The sequence below is a fragment of the Haliotis rufescens genome, unplaced genomic scaffold (assembly GCF_023055435.1).
Source record: "Haliotis rufescens isolate VD_foot unplaced genomic scaffold, xgHalRufe1.0.p SCAF_3, whole genome shotgun sequence".
Classification (NCBI taxonomy): domain Eukaryota; kingdom Metazoa; phylum Mollusca; class Gastropoda; order Lepetellida; family Haliotidae; genus Haliotis; species Haliotis rufescens.
In genome coordinates this window covers 24,325,872-24,349,502 of record NW_025964001.1, presented here as the reverse complement: position 1 = coordinate 24,349,502, position 23,631 = coordinate 24,325,872, and the positions used below count along the sequence as shown (strand labels likewise).

The window sequence follows — 23,631 nt, the reverse complement described above, 5'->3', positions numbered from 1 at the left end:
TAAATTTCATTCACTGCTTACTGGTGTTCTTTTCAAGACTTTGTTTGAAATGAAATATAATGTGGGTGAGAAGTTGAAAAGGTTGCTCAACAAATTCTAATGTGAAACACAACAGCAATTCACACAAATACATGCTCATAATCGTTACATTTTGGGGATGTTATTAATAAACTGCTTCAATGAAATCACCGTCAGTGTACTGTCTGCAAATAAAGTAATACATGCATGAAGATGGGAACCTAAAAAATGGTCTAATTCATTCACATTCTGTGTGATAAAACTGACGATGAGGGAAATGGTCAACTCGAACAGGCGTCATGCTGCATGCGACACAATCTACTACACTTTGGCAGGATACCCAACCTATATCATGTTGCCATGGAAACAGACACCAGTTGTGCTCAATAAGATAGTTAACAACAAACAAAACACTCTCATAATTTAAAATACAGATACCTCAAAATACTGTATTATTTTAATGATACTTCCCTGACCTACAATGTCCTATCTGCCCCATCTTCATCCCCAAACTCAAGGTGGTCCAATAACACGGCAATATAATATTTATAACAAACACACAATTAACCCATTGAAGCCTCGAATACAGTGATTAATGTTGACAGAAGCCCTCATTGATAAAACAGTTATAGTATCCAAACTATTAGATGTCCTTTACCTACACTGACTGGCATTAGTTGAATCACTTTATGGAACAGGGCCTTGGGATCAAACATTACAAAACAAGATCAAAGGTACAATGAGAGCCAAAACTATTTACCTTATTACAGACCTACAAAAAGTGGTATGTTTAAGGCATCCTTCTTATCGTTAACATATACCGATTGAGCACCCGAGTCTGAATGTTGTTTCTATGGCAACCTTGAACGCAGGATCCTGCCAACAGCATCAGTGCACACGTACCTGTGGATTGTCTTTGGCCAAGGTGTGGATTTTAGTCCAGGCCTCTTCTCTTTGTTTGTTTTTCTCCTTTTCCCTGAAAGAATCACTAATCCTTAGCAATATGTTGCCTATTCATTTGTATCAATTTCTCGTGGGTGATTTTATTACTGACTAAAACATGACATGAGTGAAAGAGTCAAAATTGGTATTAGTCAAATATAATTCAAGCAATATCATTTCACACAAACCAGTGGTTGATAGGATGAGCATCACCATATGCAGCAGGAGTAATACAACAAAACTTAGTGTTCCTCCTCAGAGGGAGAGCAAACCTAAATATTTTTCTGAAACAAATGTAACCACCTAGTCAGAAACTTAGATCATCTTTTACAACAAGCATTGGGTACATAGGACCTAGTCTGCCCCGGATTCACCACTTGTGGACATGTGGATGTGACAACTAAAAAAGTCAGTCATGTTGACAGATGCACACTGTAGTTAATACTCCTTTTGCTCTTTCACCAATCACAAAGTTAAACGCATTATGTTTCAATTGAATCAGCTCTTGAAACTTGCAGCCATATCAAGTATCATATGACCAAATTTTCTTCATGCTGAGAATGCATTTCACCTACAATACTCCCAATAACACTGAAGATAAGGAGTGAGTGAGTGTGAGTGAGTTTGATTAAGCCACTTTTAGCAATATTCCAGCGATATCACGGCAGGGGACACCAGAAATGGGCTTCACACCTGAAGATCAGATGTGAGGAGTTTAACATCGCGTTCCAAGATTAGTGCACTTACATAGTGACTTGCATGCACATGTGTGTGGGACTGCTTCTAAAACTCCCGACTCCCAGTCTTTTAGTGCTAGGCCATTAAGATCCTAAGCCGCAGTTTAATAGGATACCCTGCTCTGAGAGTAACCTGACTGGCCGACCAGTCCTTGTTTTAGCACCTTAATGCCAAGCGCCAGGCAGCGTAACAACAAGTACCATAATAACACTGAAAACTATGAAAGAGAACCACCCACTTCTGTCTCTCTGCCTTGTATTGCTGAGTGCAGTCATCAAACAGTTTCTGATTCATTTCCATGAAGAGCTTGAGAGCGTTGTAGATCAACCCGTGTATTGTCCTGTAACCAATCATACTTCAACGTCAACACAACACAACCTCCTTGCAGCAACAGCATGCATTTTCAATTAAAAACTCATCACTGTGAACGATTTAATAACAATACTAACATTTAGTATTCTGTTGATCTGATGATTTGAAACAAAAACATTTTATCACCAATCAGTGACAATTGTCTTACATTAAAGTTAAGTGTGCAAGACATGGTTTTGACAACACTCAGTACATATAGAATTTTATCCCTACACACAGCTGTTGATGTGAGAATCTACATGCGCACTCACACACAAACACATCAGCTGCAATATCATGCCATCAAAATAAAGATGATTACTGTTGAACCACCTTCATGCTAACCAAAGTGGTAGTAGTGCAACCAAAGTAAAGGTATCAAATCTTGTCAGTGAATCCAAACATCAACTGATGGTAGGTATCAAATGAATGGCAATGTTACGCATGAAAGTTTCATTCCAGGTTTTTCTTACGACTTTCGTCACAAACGCTGGCAAAACATCAGCATTATTTCCAAACTCAATCTGCTGAAATCAGCTATTTATATCAAGCTTTTTGTGGTTAGTTGATAAGCTTGCATGATTTTTTTTGCGCATTTGTACACTACCTACCTAAGCAAAGTGAGTGAGTGAGTGAGTGAGTATGGTTTTACGCCGCTCTTAGCAATATTCCAGCAATATCACGGCGGGGGTCACCAGAAATGGGATTCACACATTGTACCCATGTGGGGAATGAACCTAGGCCTTTGGCGTGATGAGCAAATGCTTTAACCACTAGGCTCCCACACCGCCCCCCAAAAGCAAAGTGATTAAATTGGCATATTCAGCGTCAACTAACGCGCATAATGTTAGCAGCTTACTTGTTCCAATGCTCCTTGCTCTTGTAAAGAGCGGGGAACATGATTGGCAAAACGGCTGAGGCATTGTCACTGATCAAACTCAAGATGTACTCGTTATTCCAAAAATACAGTGCTCGCTCGGCAACCTGGACGATGAAACAAAAATAGCAAAAGAACTGATGACAAGCATGACAATGGATCCAATACATAGGTATGTTTGACAGATATGTATATATGTACAAGGTAGATATGAATCACTCATGCAATGCAGAGCATAGAGACACATGGGGAACTGAAAGAAAGAAGTCAAACTCAAATCATGTGAAAAATGTATGGCTTGTCTGGCACCTTTACATAATGGGGCTCTATGTATAAGGATGGGATGACAGGGATACAACTCTGATACAGTCCTAGATATTTTTTGTTGCCCCAAATCTGTCATTAACACTAGAAACAGAAGAGGACTGCTTGTCTTTTATACCAAACATTGAACACTGGCCAAGAAATGTCTTTCAAGTCATAGACTTCAAAGAATGAAACTGGTGAAGTAAAGTCTTGAATAATATATGAGTGGTAATTCAAGTATATCCCCTGTTGCATCATTCTGCATGTTACTTCAGAGACTTTTAATTCAAAGTGACCAGTAGGTGACAACAGACAAGAGTTGTTTTCTAGAAAGGAATTGATTACTGGCATCAGAGAAAGTACTACAGATAATGAGGCCATCTTGTGCTCCTTGAAGGACTTCCCCTAAAGGTAAAGGCATCAGACGTGGCCAGGGGAGCCTGAGCAACGCTCTTTCAGGCAGGGCAGGAGGGGAGCGGTCACCATGGAAACGAGGCATTGTGCACAGACAACCAGGCTCAGATATGTAATGGCTGCAGATTACCTGAAACTCGATCACCAAAGTGTTATTTCCTCAACTGGGGAATATTTAATCATTGATGTCATTGATTTCATCAATGGCTATCAAAATGTCAGTGGCCTTTACGAATCCAAAGACATGCACATAAAGAAGGGTGAGTCAAAATGCCACCAAAATATTTCAGACATGTTATCAATTTTATTTTTTGGGGTCATAATTTGACTGTTATAAACATCAATAGTTTAATTTTTTTTTTTTTTTTTTAATTTTCAGTAAGAGTGTGTCTGTTCATGACTTAAAATTCACATGGTACAAGACTTAAAAGAATAAGAAACCCATTACAGAATTTTTTTTAACTTCTGGTTGCAAGCATACTGCAGTCAAAACCATCTCCAACCGACAGTTGGCATGCACGCATGTGGGGTGGCTGGACGGACGGATGGACATATGTACGAAAGTAGGGGTAGGAAGGAAGTGACCAATCTTACTTGTTCCAGTGTTGTTTGGTCTTATAGAGAGCTGGGAACATTACAGGGAGGATGGTACTAACATTGTCGCTGATTAGACTAAGGATGTACTCATTATTCCAGTAGTACAGAGCCCGCTCTGCAACCTGCAAATACAGACAGCTTCTCTTGTTTAGTCCACAGTATATAGGATACACACAGGGCCTCAACTACACAAACTCAGGGTAATGGGCTACACAAACACTCCTCTCAGACTCCGTGAGGAATAGTGACCGCGGGCTGCAACAGGATAACAACATCAGGAATGGCCACAAGACAATCCATGGAATGTTCAGTTTGGAATGTTTGGAAACATGCATTAACCATCTCAACAAGAGTATTTCTAGTCCGAGTGTAACATTTGACTATCATTTTGTATTCATATTTTATATTTTTATTGCAATATGTGACGACTGTATGATCTATTGTGAATTGCCTACTAGGATGCTCCTGTAGTGATGAGGGCACAAATACCTGGAAGTGTGGACTTGAGACACATTTGGCCAGCTGTTTGAAGAGAGGGCCCATCACCTTGGTGAACTCTGCTGGTTCTATCACATCAAGGATCTCCTCAAGCTCGTTCAGAAACATCACCTGAAAACAATCCCATTGGAACTGTATGGGCAAAGTTTCATCTAATTCTTAATGATCATATGGTTCCCAATGCAATAGTTAAATGTTCTTATTATATCACTATTAACTTTCCCAAATACTATAATAGCAAAACATGTTTTACAGTGATTTCACTGCAGTGTTCCCGAGTCCAAAATATTCTGGAGGAAAGAATATTCATAAGGAAAAACATTCCAGTGTGAATAAGATACTGGCTGAAAAAATAATATCCTCGGCACAGTGGATATTTTTACCTAGATTATTACTTTCTCCTGGAATGAATTTCCAGGGGGAAATAATATCCTATTACACTATACTTTGAGTAACTTTTGACTCCTACCTCTTTTGGACTGTGCACTTTGGGCCAGAATTTCAACAGTCCCATGATAACCTGCAAAAAACAAAGCATACTGAAGAAAGTGGTCTATTAGCCGTTCTACCCTGTACACATTTTCTCAAAGTCATCTGAGCTTTGGTGCTATTTACAAAAACATTTACTAGACAACACAGTCAGTTGTACAGGAATAGGAGACCAACCCATGTGATCCAAGGTCTCATTCAACAAAGCAATGTTATTGCTATGATTATTGTTAATCTATGAAGTAATTTATGATATTCCAACAGTCATGATGCAAAGATTGCTTTGAGGACTGGAGCCGTGGAAATCAATGCCTATTTGATGGGCAATGCTTTAGAGAAAGACTGCATTTTTTTTTCTCATCACTAATCCAGAAATCACTACAGAAACATTAACTACTTCTAAGACATTACACATCTATCATGTCTAAAATTGCAAAAGTCAATTCTGGATATATTGAGACACCCATTATAAATCAATCGCTACAGTTCCAGCTCTTACCAAAGGTTTCACATCTTGAATAAAAAGTGACAGGATGAAGTGAAATGAGGTTGAAGGTCATTGCACTTATATAGTGACGTGCATGCATGTGTCTGTGTGGTTGCTTGTACTAGTCTGGACTTATGCCAGTTTCATAGTGCTAGCCCACAGCGATAGTGAGTGAGTGAGTGAGTATGGTTTTACGCCGCTTTTAGCAATATCACAGCGGGGACACCAGAAACGGGCTTCACACATTGTGGCCATGTCGGGAATTGAACCCCAGGTCTTCGGCGTGACGAGCGAATGATCTTACCACTAGGCTACCCGACCACCCAGCCCAAAGCGATAGCATGCCGCATCTTAACAGTCCTTGTTCTATGCCCTCAATACCGAAAGCCAGAAAGGGTAACAACAAGTACCATCCTTTTACATCTTGTGGTATGAGGTGGCCAAGGGATTGAACCACCGACCTTCCGCTCTCTGGACAGATGCTCTATCCACAAGACCATTGAGGTGGTTACCCTTAATGCCCAGAAACTCTATACTTCCTACAAGCATACATTTCTTGTTTTGTTTGTTGTTTAAAGCTGCACTAAACAATATTCCAGCTATTAGATGACGGTCTGTAAATAATCGAGTTCGGACCAGACTATCAAGTGATTGACATCATGAGCATCATTCTACGCAATTGTGATATGACCTGAATCAACCAAGTCGATGAGCCTGACCACCCGATCCCTTTAGTCACCCCTTATCACAAGCGTAGTCACCTGTTACGGCAAGCATGGGTTGCTGAAGACTATTCTCTACCCGGATCTTCACAGGTGCTACTAGCATACAGTATAAAGTTGCAAGACAACATGACATAACTAAAAGTGTCATGTCCAGGAAACACAAACACTGTGATGCTCCAGGTTTTGAAGAGGTTTCTCAGTAGAACTTTCAGTTCCTGTCCACAACACTAGACTGACAAAATATATTTCAAAAAGCTTTGTTGAAGAAATATTGACTCACTGGTTCTGTGAGACTGGGGTCTTTCTCTAGGAACTGCACCACACAGTAGGCCAGCTGAGGGTGGTACACACTTAGAGATTTCACCTTATGCAGAGGGAGTAATACTTTCAGCAAGAATACTTTGTGCTCCTCCTTCAGAGGAAGAGCAAACCCATTTATTATACTGAAACAAATATAAAACAATTTTTAGACAAACGAATTCAGTATAAATTATATACAGTAAATGAAACTAAAAAGACTTTGCTGATTCAATTATACATCTGCCAAACTATGTTGGTATTATTTCTTTAATTGATACTCATATCTTTGCCAAAAGTCCCAAGACATAGCGCAATATTTCATTCTTGAAAAATATTTTTATCAGTAACATCACACATGTTAGGTAGGAATCAAAAGGGCAGGTACACATATTGGAACAACATCTTTATGCCTGTTTTTCAATAATTTCAGTGCCGTTTTAACCAATCATCAAAATTCAAACCAACACTGAAATTTGATAGCTCTGCTTAATCATGACCGCAAAAACATGCCAGACATTTTCCACAGGGTACTGTACACATGACAAAACACAATTATCTACCTTCCCATAAACAACAAGCCTCATTATAGGGTGGTAATAACTTTCTATCAGGCCTAGGCACATCAGGGTAAGGTTGTGTGCGGAGTCCTAGCTAATCATCAATCAATGACAGTTTGACGGACACGTTAGGAAATGAAACAAGACAGGCCTCTCTTAACCAGCTCACGACTTACAGGCACATACATCTTAGTGAGTATTGATTCTAGTTGAACTTCAAGTAATCTTAACTAAACTATTAATGCCTTTCCTGATATAACGACTTATCTGATGCAATATCTAATATAGTATAGTGTTTAAAACTTAAGATCTTGACAAGCTAACACTTTAACAACGCAACTACCACAACTGCCCAACTCGGAGACATCAGTTGAACTTTCAAGGAACAAGACAAGGAACAACGAGCAATATTACCTAACAATATTTTACAGCGATTAAAATCTCAAGACACTATCTTCACAAGCAAACACCTTAACCACTAGGCTACCACACTCCTCGAGTAATGGGAAAAGATAGGAGTCTAAGGTTAAAGGCTCAAAAGTGATCAATAGGAAAGACTCTAGATTAAAGTCAACAGAACAAGGAACCATACTTCATCAAAGCGACAATCAGTATAGACACTAGATCTGGAACTGACACCTACAGTCACACGGTTACAAAGTCACAGAGTCTATTAGCATATGTCAACTAACTATCTCAACCATGCCATTGAAGTACGTATCTTAGCAGGCAAACACTAACATAGAATTCCTAAGAGAACCCATCCCAAATCCTACAGAACAGTATGTGAGGTTAGGCTGGAAAGCCTTCAGAGTAAAATGAACAATTTGTTTTCTAAAACAAACTATTTTAATAGAAATGTAGCAGAAACCAACAACTCACCTTCCCAAGATTTCTAACAATTCTGCAATACCGTTATGATGCTCTGTTTCATAAATAAACCTGGAAAAAAGACTAAAACACCTTATCAGTATGCTCTATGAAATAACTGGCCGTTAGAACTAACTATACAAAGGGATAAAATTGAAAGCAGCATGGAAGGCTTTTTCAATCATTAACACATCAGAATAATAATGACATTTCAAATCATAACATAAAGTTTTATCATATAATAAATGAGAAAAATATGCAAAATGTTGATCTGTTAAATAAAAAACTAAATTACAGGCCTGACTACCTGTTTTGATAAGCTCCAAGATTTTACGAGATAAAATGGTGTCCAGAGCATCAACTTGAGTTAATCTGACAACTAGTGCCGTGAGGCTCTGCAGTTTACTTTCATCTCATGATGTCCACAACGTCACAATTCACAATTTACAATTTACATTGACAACATTTTAATGATCTAAAGATATATGAAGAATTATGTTTCTATGGTTTCATTATGAATACCATGCATGTGCTATATGAGTAGTGGATGAAGCTTTGTTTTTTATTGTGGCAATACCTCGATCTAGTTAAAATAACAACTGATTATGGTGTCCATTTAAAAGATGAGTTCATAAACTCAAGTTGTTTCTTGATATCATTAGAGTTACAATCGTGTGAAGTTGGAACTACCGCTAAACAAAGTTCTGAAGACATCCCATTTGGGGGTCACATCAGAACGACCTTTCATCCAACTAGTCAGAGCGTCGCTTACCAGATTATGAAAGTGACAGTCAGAATGTGATTTCTAATCATGCAACCTCGAAAACTTTAACATGGGGTATTCTGAACGATAGTTACGGGTTAAACGACTGTATCCTTACAATCTAGACCATCTATTAGCCATTCCAGAATGTTCTTTTTGTTCAGGTATCAAATTTGTAATCGAGAATTTGTCAAAATATGTTTCGAAAAGCGTAGTCGCCAATTTGACATTAAAGCACGAGAAAGCTGCCTTTTGATTGGTCATTCCATCGGTCGGTCACTCCATTGGTTGGTCAAAGTTCGTGCAAGGTCGGTCTGACGTGACCTGTAATGGGATGTCCTCAGATCTTAGTTTAGCGGTAGCGAGAACTAAATTTTGGTATTTGCCCGTTCCAACTCAATCTCATGGATTGAGTTGGAACGGGCAAATACAAAAATATACATACTCCTTGTACATCCAATTTCAGTCTGGACCAAAAACATTTGAGTCTACTAGCCCAAACTTAACTCTAAAGCATCATTTTCAGATACATAACAGGCAAACTGATACTTCAATATGGCTGTCATAACAGCCATGCTACCAACCGGATCTGAATTCTGTGAGAAATGTTTATTTTTACCAGTTGCAAACACCATAGGCAGTTTGAGAGGAATCGACGAAATTGTAATTGTTCAGATGACAGACAAGTCCTCACAGTGTAAGTTCACACGAACCTGTGGTTCAGCTACTTGAACGATATAAACTTAACATTAATAATATGATGTCAACAGCCTCTGCCTCAATCTTATCCAAATAATGTCTAAAATATTATTAGATACTTACCTATAAAATATGTTATTAATTTGTTTTCGTATGTATGCCCGCAAACCCAGGAACTTTCCGTATATCCTGTGTAATATTGTTTTCAAAAAATCTCTTTCCCTGGGATCTTCACTATCAAATAAATCGAGAAGCTGAAACAAGACAAACAGTGAATTAAGATTGTGCATTTATGAGGAACAAACTTGTTTCATGACTGTCAAACCTTTCACCCAAGATACCATGTATTGTATAAAACAGCAAATATCAAGACTTCAAGCATTAATATCTGGAGATGAGATCATGCCATTATTCATGTTGATTACTTATTATATTCCAAACATGCAAATCAAGATAAAGACCGTAATTACCTGCAGAACAAACTTCTGATCTATGTATCTCTTTGCTGTGTTTGGTTGAAAATCCGGAGACTCAAGAAACCGGAGGAAAAACTCATACACCAGCTGAAAAACAATACATTGTTGTAAATCTTAATGCATCTGGAGAGGCATCTCAAACATATTTGGGCTCTTTCCATATGGCTGCTAACTGTTTGTTTAACGCCGCACTCAGCAATATTCCAGCTATATGACAGTGGTCTGTAAATAATCGAGCCTGCACCAGATAATCCAGTGATTGACATCATGAAGATCGATTCATGCAATTGTGATTGATGACATGCATCAACCAAGTCAGCGAGCCTGACCACCGATCCCGTTTGTCGCCTCTTACAACAAGCATAGTCGCCTTTTACGGCAAGGGAGGGTTGCTGAAGACCTGGAATAACTTGCCCATATCAGACTAAACATATCTTAGCTAAGCTCTTAGCGACACCTTGTCCTTCAGCTGTACACTTTTGGTAATTGGAAGGAAAGTTGTTTAGAGCTGCTAGACATACAGAAAACGCCTCTGTGGTCTTGAGGATAGGGCATCTCCACAAAATTTTTGAAGGTCACTGGTTCAATCCCCAGAAGATTTCTTTCCAAAAGATGTTAAAAGATGGTACTTCTTTTTACCCTGTCTGGAGCTCAGCATAAAGCGGATATAACAAGTACTGGTCGGCTCGGAGTCAGTTTATGTGTCTGAGTGGGGTATCCATGTTTAACTGCGGCATGGTATCTCGGTGGGCTAGGACTATAACACCAGACTAATACAAGCAGCTACATACACATGTGCATGCACCTCACTTCTTAAGTGCAATAATCTTGGAACATGACATTAAACCCCATTTCCCACACCCTGACATCAGGTTAAGTGGGTACTTTCCAGTGACGATATTTGATAGCTTACAAGATTGAATCCCATTTTTAAAATCCACATCAGTGCCACGAACACTGCAAGACTTTTTTTAAGTAAGAAAGTTACAACAGCTGTAGACCCTAGATCCCCTGAGAAACTGAGTCTTGATAACTGGACACACAGTATTAGACATGTCAATGAATACAAAGATTTTACCGGCCCAGAAATGACACTGGCAGCAACAGAAACTAACACTTAGTCCACTAGTCTTCATAAGGGTAACATATAGCAAAACCCTTACAAATGGCAAATTTCTATTAGTCCTTATGCCTCAGCTACTGGGCAGTTTGGCAAGGAATAAAGCCTATTGACAATTTCTATTGCTGGACTGGTATTTCCTGATGCTCTGTGCTATATAATGTACATGAGCTGTATCAGCACAAACCTGTAGATGTGGCCAGGCTGCCTCTAGAGTGGGTTCATCTTCCTCGGGGTCAAACTCAGCCCCGCTTGGGTTGGACGATGGTGGCAATGTCCGAAACAGATTTGACCCAAACTGCAAGATAAACACAAATACTTAATTCACAGCTTGTTGGTATACAGACATTTTACACAACTTACAGGGATACAAGTAAGGATGGTAATGGTTCTTATAACATGTGTGTGACTCCATGGTAGAAAGTATCAACAATGATAACACCCAGGTTGTCGAATCTGGACCATGAGCATCTATCCATGCAATTGGGATATGATGGCATGCATCAACCAAGTCAGCGAGCCTGACCATCCGATCCCGTTAGTCACCTCTTACGACATACATAGTCGCCTTTTACGGCAAGCATGGGTTGCTGCAAGACGTATTCTAACCCTATGAGATACTCACCATGTGTATGACCTCCGGGTAAATGGCATCCGTGATCACTCCTCTGTTCTGGGTGACATACTCCACCATCTCGTTGAGAGCGGCCCTTTTCACTTCCTTCCATTTCAGATCACTGAGTGGATCCTGCACGAAGTCAAAGAGCACGCAACACTGGCGGATCTTCTGGACAAACAGCTCCTCCCTTTCGGCTGGTGTTGCCTCTGTTAACCGAAAACAACATGCCATCACACATAAGTCAGTCTGTCTGTGAGATTTCACTCACTATTCAGTCAAACTTGATCTTCCCTGCCAAAATACATTTTTTGCAGACACCTGGTTCACTTCGTAGCTGCATTTGTAGATCCTTCAGGAGATGTGTTCAAGACACTTTGCATGTCATTATATACATTTATTTCCCCTGTGTTGGACCAGAATAGGTCGACAGTACCTCATGGGTTTGAAATTGACTAGTCTGTGACTAGTAAATTCAGGAAGGACAAGTGATATGAATTTTTGGACACAGACTTTTACCATCGGGTAGATAACAACTCTGTAAACTAGCAGATGACTTATGCGGATTAGTGAAAATACAAATTAGTTCCTAACCCTGAATGCAGATCAACAAAGAGTCAACTGATATAGGAATCTGGTACTTGGTACGCTTTGTGACTTGACCAATTGCTTGTCATCATACCCCAACAGCATTGCCTGCTGTTCAGATAGTTGTTGCCTGGTTCAGACTTTACTATTTACAGGGTGCAGTGGTATAGCTGTAATACTGCTGACTGTGGCATTGAGCAACATTCACCCACTCACTCACTTCACATATATCCAATTAGTCTTGTACATGTTGTACGAGGCTAATGTTTCAAGATGAACATGTGGTCAAGTCATAAGAACTTAAGAAGTGCTGTCATTTGTGGTCAAATAACTGACTCAGACATATTATGCCTTTACTTCTTCAATGAGTCATCCTTTTGGTAAGTATCTTCTGTTTATGAACAAAACTGACAACAACCAGCGATTGTTGAAATATATTCCTATCAATATCATAATATTTCATATTGACAGGTGTTTATTTGATGCAATTTAAAACAAACTTTAGTTACAGAGATAAACTGTGAACTCTGACATTGTCATCAAGATTTCAAAGCATAATTTTGTACTTGGGTCAAAGCTATTCATCTCACACATCTTTCTGACATAATAAGGAACACAATAAAGAATGTTTCAGTCATATTAATTATAACAATTGTTGACTAAGATGACCAACTTCTCAGTGTCAAATTTACGGCAACAGGTGTACCAATTACAAATGCAATCAAACCACAATAATTCACCAGAATAAGGGACCATACATGAACAAATACTGTCTACATTTACATCAAGAGATACATTCGTTTGTTTGTTGTTTAATGCCACACTCAGCAATATTTCAGCTATATGATGGCAGTCTGTAAATAATCGAGTCTGGACTAGACAATCCAGTGATTGACATCATGAGCATTAATCCACACAATTGGGATCGATGACACATCAACCAAGAAGGCAAGCCTGACAACCCAATCCCATTAGTTGCCTCTTACAACAGGCATAGTCGCCTTTTAGAGCAAGCATGGGTTAGTTAAGACCTATTCTACCCCAGATCTACACGGGTCCAAGAGATACGTGAGTAGCAATATAGTAGCAAGTAGTAATATGAATACCTGTAAATAAATCAGTGCTCAATGCTGAAAGGTTTCCATCCAGTGTCATAAAAGAGTGATATTTCAATATCCTTTAACCATGTAAACCATGTTTTCAGAAACACAAGGTACTTTTTTATGAAAATAGATATATTAGAATTGTTAGTTTGTTTAATGCCACCATCAGCATTGGTATGTAAATATTGGAGTCTGGACCAGACGATCCAGTGATTGACATCATGAACAACGATCCATGCAATCGGTATGCGCTGACATGCAATCAACAAAGTCAACAAGTATAGGTCTCTGGGGATCTATATTTTTACCAGGAATCCCAACAGGCTTGAAATATTAGAACGCATGAATGAAACTTGAATAAAACAAAACAAAACCATTGATTACATTTGCAAAATTAAACATTACCATAACATTCAGTAGCTATTAAATAAATAGTAAACAAATCCTGAAGATCAGTACACCCAACTGTGCAAAGATTTCATCACTTCTGCTGCATTAACTTTCTATCTACGTCTCACAGGGCACAATTGAACCTGTACAAACATACTCTGTAATCCCTTTCCCCTCATACAATAACACACCACCGAAACAACAAAGTCTGTTCTTACCACAAGCAAAGATTTTACCTTCTGAAAATCACATATTCTAGAATACGATTCTTAGTTATTTTATGCTAGAGTGGGTTTGGCTCTCCTTGGAGCAAGGATTTCAAGTAGGTTAAATAAGCGTCATGCTTCAGAGATTTCTCCCATTCAATCAGCTAAGAACTTGGACTCTGTTCACCCCTCCCACAAATACAGCTAATATATCTGAATGCATTCCCCGGACACAGGAGGCCATGACAATGAACAGTGATCTACGCTTGGCAGTCTAGACTTGCCTGTTCCATGGAACACTAGACTAAACCAAGAATTGACAAAAACAAACACCTTCCTATTTATAAACCTCACAACTTCGACTTTCGGAGTTTGCCCATTTTAGATTTTCAAAGGATAATACAACAAACAAGTTCTTTTAATAAATGTGTCTTTCTAAACAGAAACACTTTCGACAAAAGACAGTGGAAGAGGAGTTACTTATGTTTTTTTATAGTCAACAATCAAAAGTAAATGATATGAAATAATGGCTTGCTCAAAGAATAATCAGTGATACTATGCATACAAATAAAATCTGAATATGCCTTTCAAAAAGCATTCACAGGTATAAATAATGAAATCAGCTTTCTATTTTTGAAAATGAATTTACCGATAGATATGTTAGATAATCAACTCTCACCATCACTGACAAATCATTAAGAACTGGTTGTTGACGTCTACCAGTTTTGATGCTATAGAATAAAATTCCACACAAAACATCTGGAAAAAATGCCTCAAACATCATCAAATAATGAATACCAGCAGTGACGTAAATGCTATACCATACTCACATTACAGATCTGACAAATCAATATAATGCTTAGGCAATCCAATTGCAGACTGGAGGTAAGGTGAGGTGAGGTTATAGTGCCAGCCCACTGAGATACCTTGCTGCAGTTTAACATGGATACCCCACCCAGACACAAAAATGGACACAGAATCGACCAGTTCGTCTTTTAGCCCCTTAATGACGATTGTCAATACAGGGTAACAAGAAGTACCATCTTTTAACATCTTTTGGTATGATGCTGACGGGGATCGAAAACCCAACATTCCGCTCTCCAGGCAGACATTCCATCCACCAGATCATGGAGAGGGGCCATTTCAGATTGGACGAAACACTTAAGTTAATTGTTACCTACAAAGTCCATTTACATGGATTGCCAACACAAAAACATTCCATGGGGAATACTGTAGTGTGCATTAGAATCTATTGTGTTATCAGCACATCAACAGGTTTTGATCAATATCTAATCAAATAGATTAGCACTGAAAGCACTAACCATGCTAACAATGCTACATTAGCAATATCAATCGTCACAAAAATCCTGCTTTACTAAACACACCCTATTGAGCAAGAGATCAAACTATGTACTGTTTAAAGTCCACAATAAACCAGATCAATCATGGCCTTGACACCAAGATAAAAATAGACAGCAAAGTTAAAATGTGTTGAAGCATAACTATGTGCAAGGTATCACTATTCCCTTGATTGCAACACACGGGCACATACTTCCACAGAAACAGACACCGACCATCAAGTAACATATGCATGCTGTCTCAGCAGAGACTGCCAAATCTCACAGACGGATGCTTCATCATGGTCCCTGGGCAGCAGATATAGCTCTCACCACTGGCCACAAAATGTAAGAAAACAACATGGAACACAAAGTACCTTTGCAGAAATCTGCATCTAAACTGGTGGCACTGCAAATCAGTGCATTTGGGGATGTTTTCTCCATCATCTTAACAAAGATCATTCCATAAACATTTGTGACGAGATGATCTTAATTGCTTCCAGCAGCTCGTCTTTAGCCTCGTCAGAAATCCCGGCTGCCTGCAACAGGCGTGCTATGAACGACAACAGAGTTTGCCAGAAGTCCACCTACCTTCGAGCGAGACAAACGTCATTGTAGCACAGCGCTAAGATGTGATATATTCAGTGCCATTCCCTTTAATCAACAAGTCCAGTGTGAACACACATGAAACTGTTTTTTACAAAGCAGACATGGCTCACTTGTTCAAACATAGCAACTGTCAAGTCCTAATCAATAAATGTCACATGTCATCAGATCTCATGTTAATAACATGTTGTACATATCAAGACGTTAGTTATTCCTCAAACTGCCAGCTTATGAAGAGGGACTTGCAAAGGAATTGATTTTCTGAGGTGCGTAGACATAACTATTTCACCTGCAAGTGATTGACGTTGATGGATTGTAGTGACCATAGCAACTGTCTGACGATCAAACTTTGACAACAAAAACAACTTCTTTCTGCAAAATCTATTTCTGACTTAAGTGCTATCTTTGAAATGTCAGGAAGCTTGATAAAGAATGTGCATGCAACCACACTGTTGATATAACCCTGCCAAATACCTATGTAAGAAACACCTACATGCTCCAGACAAAGACGTGACATCACATATCCAAAGAAAGATTTTATGATGTTAAAAATGTCATTGCATTCACACAGTTAATGAACAAAAGTCAACTAATACAACTTTAACATTTGCTGGACTTATATATAATTTGATACTGAAATTGAAATGAAAGTTATGTTCAGATTATGCAACCTACATTGGTAGACAAACAGAATACAAGGCACTTGTCATCTTGCAAGAAGCAACCTCATTTTAAAAGAATCCTTTTGGGGATTTGAAATGTCTTATATTTGATGCTTTGCCTGTAAGTTACGATTACTTAGGAGAGTGCTGGAAAATAGAGTCGAATTGCCTGAAGCTGATAAACAATTCAACTCTTTGATTCTTAACAAACCAGTGCCATCAGTAACACATTTCTTAGCAGGATAATAACAAACATTTTTGTTTTAATAAAATACAATAACTTAAGAATATATTACTGAAAATCATCAAACTGATACTTCAACTATAAAAAAGTTGGTATAGGTGAAAACATACATTTAAAATGGCATCCTAAAATGCAACACTGTCAAACACGCCTCCAAAACACATACCATCCAGCAAAGACAATATGAAACTCAATATATCACAGCAATGAGTGGCATATGTCAATGTTGACAGTTGTATATAGCACGTCAATCAGTCATGTGTCACACCAGCTCCAATGTTGACGCCTTTTATTTTAGCTGGAGTTCTATGCAAAACATCTAGTATTGACCTGACCTACATACCAGACTGACATTACGCCCACTATCATTGCTGTTCTGCATAGACTTGCCATACACAACTACTTGCAATATGGAGACCAGGTACACCTGTGTTCGGGCACTCTTAGTCTGTGGAGGGGACAATCTTGGCTTACATCATTCCAAGGTCAATACAACACATGTACCTCTAACATTCAGAGGAAATAGTCAAGAGTCCTTCCTGTGTGTTTCAAGGGGACAGTGATGTAGTATATATGTCTCAAGCACATTGACATGCGCATACATTAATTTTTACACACATAATTATTTTTCACATCAAAAACTTACATTTCCAGGCGTGTCCTGTTACAAAGATCAGGGTCTGGTTGTTATAGGATTTATAATCACCTTAGCGCAAAGATCGCTTTGTAGAGCGGGGCCCTGAACTTGAAATTAATAGGAGCAGGTAGGAACAAATACATATATGTCACTCCACAAATTAGCAAAACGCTACTACAGCTACCTGAGTAAATTGATCCCATGCCCTCATGTATTTGTTACAATTTCAAAGTGAAAAATATTTGTTCATAAAAAATAAATTCATACTAGAGAATACAATATCTAAGAATGAGACACTGCTTATTATGTGTTGTTAAACTGTTTTGTCAAGGATGGATTTTGCCCACAGGGAAGGGAAAATGCTACCCCAAAATCAGTTACAGAAATTCAATATTGTTTGTTTACATCAACTAGGAAATGACAACTAATACTGTAATGCCTAGCAATTAGCTAGCGGGCAAGATATCATGTGTATGTTGGATCAATAATAATGAAAAAGTTAATGTCAGAATTGTGTCATTATATAAAAATGCTACAACTGGGGGGGGGGGGAGGGGGAGAGGAGGAGGAGAGAGAGAGAGAGAGAGAGAGAGAGAGAGAGAGAGAGAGAGAGAGAGAGAGGAGGGGGGGGATCGCCGACACTTTCAATATTAACACGCTTCCATTCTGGCCCAACACATTATGAATCCAAACAAGGCTACCCGGGTGACTGACAATATAACAACTAATGAAGTTTATTCTGTGAAAAGGCCCTAGGCTCGTGTACAAAAATCAGACAATAAATATAGAGGAGAGCAATAATAAATTCAGAAAGATTATGGATATCTGAGCATTACCTGTCTGTATTGCATACTTTATATCTTTGTTCATGTTGTTGGGTCAGAACACTTCAAATCTTTCATCTATCTGTTAACGTAACACAGCAACAATGTTAACTATAGATATTTTAACAAGACATCAATGCACTGCCATAGGTCTGTGGATTATTGTTACACCAAACCATAGTACTTGAATAACTGAGTCACATGAAGAAGCCATGACTATGAAATAACTGAGCACACCCTCCCACTAAGGTTGCTATAGAGATTTGACTGCTACTGATTAATTAGAAACAATAATGTCTTCAATTTAACGTCAGGTATTGACATGAAATACATTACATTTTGCAGAAAACCTGGACAGCTCTCCCAAACTACAAATCTTAGCTTGTATTTATCCCATGGTGTAGCCTGATCAACACAAAGACAGACACAAGGCAAATTAAACCCAAGTGACAAAATGTTCAGATCGTTCAGACAAATCTAGTTGTTGGATATCTACAAGCAATATTACTGTTGAGGGTCTCTGGAATGCTTTGAATGTAGAACAATGCCATCAGCTGAACATCTTAGAAATAAATCTGTCTGTTGAAATGGATGTTAGTGAGTACATGTAGTAGGAACCACACAAATTTTATTATGACAACTCCATTACTGTCAAGAGGACTCTTGTAGCAGTGCCTGTTACATGTAAGTACAACACACCTTCAGAACACATCTGGTTCATGTGTAGACTTTACATATGTTACACTGAACAAATTGATAAAAATGTTATATACACAACCTTATGTGATAATTAGCATGTTAGATCTTCGTTATATCAAAATACAGGAAGCAATAACATAGATATTTTGGACATGTTGTGACTCGGCAGTGGGTGTTTTGTGAAATTCAAATGGCACGGGAAAATGGTGGTTACAAACAAACAAAATGATCAAGGTAACAAAAGGTTTGGATGTATCTGTGAAATTCAAATGACACCGATAAATGGTGGTTACAAACAACAATGGTCAAGATAACAAAACAAGGTGAGGGCAAACATCATTATGTATTTATCTGTGTTAAAGTACGAGAGCTGCAATGTATAGACAACCAGGCATAATGACCGACCAGTGCAATACACAGGGCCTTATTAGTGCTAATGACACTGGGTCTTCTGCTTTCTGACTCTTCAGTTAACCCACAGGACAATAGCCTCCAGTATTGATGTGTGAAAGAAATGTATTTTCGGTATGCAGCTGCACAGAGCGCTCCCTGATAATAGAGTTTCTTTTGCAGTGTTGTAGATAAAGCCTTTGAACATGAGTAGTTGTCTAATTTCTAATCAAGAGAGGTGGGACAAACTACAACATGGAAGAGATGGCTGAGCTGTTCGGATAATGGCACAACCCCAACTGAATTTCATTAAGTGTATTGATACCACTTACATTTAAAAAACACATGATTCAATGTAATTATCAGCATAGTATCATTAATCTTAGGCTTGAGAGTCAAGCTTCGGATAAGGCTTTCAAAGATAACATTGCTTGCTGGCTGGCTAATGTGTACTTTAAACTAAAGACAGACAATATATCTCTACATATATACATATACAAAGCTACAGATAAGCAGTGTATTTGCATAAAATACGCAAAACAAAATATTCAAAACCCAATTACTTTTAATTAACTTGCATACAGAAACGCATGCATTAAATGAAAAAGTCAAATGCATAAAAACAGCTCGCGTAAATACCCCATGAAGCTTTTTCAGCATGTGTACAAAGGAGTTAATTTCCGAAAGACAATTACTAGGTAATTTACTTTCCAAGGAAAACCTATATATTTAGAACAGTCACATACATCTGAAACATTATCTCATGTTTTTTAAATCTTAAAATGTTCACTAATTTGGGGAAAAACCCAATAGAGTGATGAATAGATGAGTGACAAAATATTGGTTACCCAATGAAAAATGTAATAACCAAATTAAAATAGAAACCCTAGAGTAAAAACTCAATTGCTCAAAAAGTTATCTGGAGATCTGATATACCTGAAAATAATCACACATCAAATGCTATATCACAATTTTCACCCAATGGCAGTGGTCTGATATTTTATTGATACTTTCAGGCTCAATTGCTGAAAAAAGAAAACAAGAACAAATGAACTTATAAGGAATTAGATTTATGCAACTCTCATGACACTTAATTGTGGAAAGTTTGTAATCCAAATCTAGGCTCCCATTAATCTCATCAGCCTTAAGCCTACTAACCATGCTAACTAGTATCAGACAATAAGCCCTCTTACCAAGTCAAAACAAGTTAATCTCCAGATCACTAAGTCAGTAAGTGGTCAGTCTGACTGACACCATTCATTCAGACACAATTATGTCAAGTCTTGGCAAGGGCTACTTTTTTTATAATACCTACATCTAGGTCAGGAATGTATTAAGACAAACATCACCTGCTTCTGTAGTGAAGGCATTTTTGTGTATCTGGTACTTACACTGAAGCAAAAAGTGTATTCAGCTGTTGCAAAACAAACATGGATCTCATGCTGCATATTTGTATCGGATTATGACAACTCAATCGTTTACAGGTCACAATCATATAGTTGGAATATTCCTCCACACAGCATTAAAAAACAAAAACAATAAACATACAAACAAACTCTGTTTTTACCTTAACCACTGTCACCCAACAGCCACAAGATTGTTTTTTACCTTAATGTACCCACATAACATTTTTACTTGACTCTGGCTTGAGACTAGTGGCTAAAGCTGCATGCACCGCAGACTAATTTCACTGCAATCAGGCTTACTTGACTGTTACATTATTAACTCAATTGATACTCTTCCCAATCACGTTATCTAAAATTCATTGCTGAATCTACAACAGACCAAATGGCCTGCTGAAAACTCCAAGGGCATGATGACATCAAATATAGAAAACACATATTTTCTCTTTGTTATTTACTTATTTGGAGCGGATATTAATTTTTTGTCACTCATGTATTTTTGATGTGGTCATGGGTGACTGAATATTTTGAGAAATGATAAATGTAAGAAAAATGGACAACACAGTCAAACAAATATTCATCACCGTTAAAAACAAGGCAAAGCAGCAGTACTTCATAATTCAATCAGAGACCAGATCTCTCAACTGCTTGACTGCACACAACATTACATGGTTATGACTTGACTCTGGAAGCTAATGGTCAACATGTTTCTTGAAACATCAGTGTCCTGAAATACATTGTGTAACTTGTGCATCAGGTACTCTGTTAAGTGTATACATGTATGCTAGTGAGTGAGAGAGTGATGATGGTTATATCCCAGTCAGCTAACTACAGCTACAGCCCCTGTAAATAACTGATGGTTGATATAGTATGAGGAACCACCCACACAACTGGGACATGATAACACACAATCAGTAATGTCAGACATAAACCACACAATCCTCATTAATTAGTTCTTACAAGCATGGGTATAAGTGACCTCTTCTGCCACAGAATATAAACATATAACAGTATTGTTCAAATTGCTACCAGCCTGTGTTAAAGTTTTTACTCACTAACATTGCTACCAGGTGTGAAAATTGCACTCATGCATGTCCAGTCTGATATTGGGATCACGCCTATTACAAATGTGATGGATAGTTGACAGTGAAGAGGACGTGTTGAGAAACGGAAGATTTGATGGTGTGATGACAGCCTAAATGCAGGATTTATGGCTATGATGTAATAGAGGTAGGGTATTTGCAAGAATTATCCATGTTTACCAGCAGGGAAAGAAATGTATGTTTCAAGTATGCCAAAAGGCATACATAAAGATGTAGGTGTGCCCACTTGAGTAAAAGAGTGCCAGCTTGAAGAATAATTAGAACAATTTTGTTTTTGATCCATCAACAAACTCGGTGAACGTCGTTTCAGGAAGACCAGTTAGTTAATAAGCAGTTGTAATTCAAAGTTTGCTTTCTTCCCTTTATCATTTCTGCATACCCCAACATTGTTTGTGAATCATACTGTGCATGTAACGTGTTGACATGTTCATTTTCCGTGTTTGTGTGTGGTTTCGTATAACGAACACTGTCACATGGTATTGTTGTTAAAATAATTAAATTTCCAAGTGTGTTCTTTAGACACTTGGATCTTATTTTAACCATGCCAACAGCACTGCAAAACAAGAAACCCCCAAATCATTATTTGAGCAGGTCTAAGAAAATCAACTGTTTTCTCTCAAATACACTACTAATATGGCATTCTTCAGCTCCATATGAGAAACACCAGAAGTAGATCATGTCTCCTGTTCAGCTGGGACAACAGGGTGACAAAGCCTATGTACATGTGATATGGGTAGGCAAGGTGATATACTTCCCCATAACGTCACACAATGGTGAGGAGGAAACCACCTCAGACTGGGATCAAATAATTTCACCGTATTCACACAGTCAGTTGTTGGGTATAACCCCTTAACTACCACATATCCATGTCAGCCTGCCCACCTTGTAATTGACGGATACATTTTCAGAGATATGGAACATTGAAATACACATTAGAAGTGTTTCATTTCAAATAAAATGTTCTCTACATGGAGGAATTACCTGAAATTTCATCAGGTGGTTGAACAAGGCATGACATGCAAAACTGACTCTCTTCACAGCATTGTTTACATTACTGATCAACATCCTGGTATTACAAACTTCTATCTATTACAGGGTTTTACAGGACACATAACAGTTGTGATATAAACTCAGAAAAGGAAAAACGCAAAGAAACACCTTGGATAATTCTACAAGTGTGTTGCAGCTTGTTCTATTATCAGCATGTACAAAGGAAACATTATGAAGTAGGGCTGGGACAAGTCCACATTTACTACCCGGGTACCCACTGTAGGCCTCAAGAATTGGGAACAAAATGTCTGATTGGGAATTGTTTTACCGCTACCCTGTCAAAAACTATCAGATCATGCGTACAATGAAATTGACTGAAGCTTTATCTTTACTCAAACATATACATCAAGAGGAATGTGTTCCTTATCAGGAAGAAATGTGAACTTGTAGTGTAACCACTGAGCTATAGTGAGTATTAAACAATATATCACAAAACTAACCATGGGTCCGGGCAGTACTGTGGGTACCCGGGTACTACTCTGGACCCATCCAACCCGAGTACCCGAGTTACCCGTCCCAGCCCTATTATGAAGCAATACTTGTATC

The 23,631-nt window shown here is 38.3% G+C and overlaps 1 protein-coding gene across 14 annotated transcripts in view; it reads right to left on the bottom strand.

The window, feature by feature from the left end:
* LOC124143984 (serine/threonine-protein phosphatase 2A 56 kDa regulatory subunit delta isoform-like) overlaps window positions 1–23,631 on the bottom strand; it is a 48,918-nt gene that overhangs the window by 9,613 nt on the left and 15,674 nt on the right. For 13 of the 14 annotated variants that reach the window (XM_046513221.2, XM_046513214.2, XM_046513194.2 and 10 more), the window contains exons 4-14: window positions 11,853–12,052; window positions 11,415–11,525; window positions 10,102–10,194; window positions 9,755–9,885; window positions 8,182–8,253; window positions 6,723–6,885; window positions 5,211–5,261; window positions 4,733–4,852; window positions 2,909–3,033; window positions 1,937–2,038; window positions 922–994 (exon numbers count right to left, since the gene is read on the bottom strand). In XM_046513221.2, coding sequence (XP_046369177.1) covers window positions 922–994; window positions 1,937–2,038; window positions 2,909–3,033; window positions 4,733–4,852; window positions 5,211–5,261; window positions 6,723–6,885; window positions 8,182–8,253; window positions 9,755–9,885; window positions 10,102–10,194; window positions 11,415–11,525; window positions 11,853–12,052 — 1,241 coding nt within the window. The remainder of the gene's footprint in view (window positions 1–921; window positions 995–1,936; window positions 2,039–2,908; window positions 3,034–4,732; window positions 4,853–5,210; window positions 5,262–6,722; window positions 6,886–8,181; window positions 8,254–9,754; window positions 9,886–10,101; window positions 10,195–11,414; window positions 11,526–11,852; window positions 12,053–23,631) is intronic. The other variant, XM_046513206.2, reaches the window with a different exon arrangement.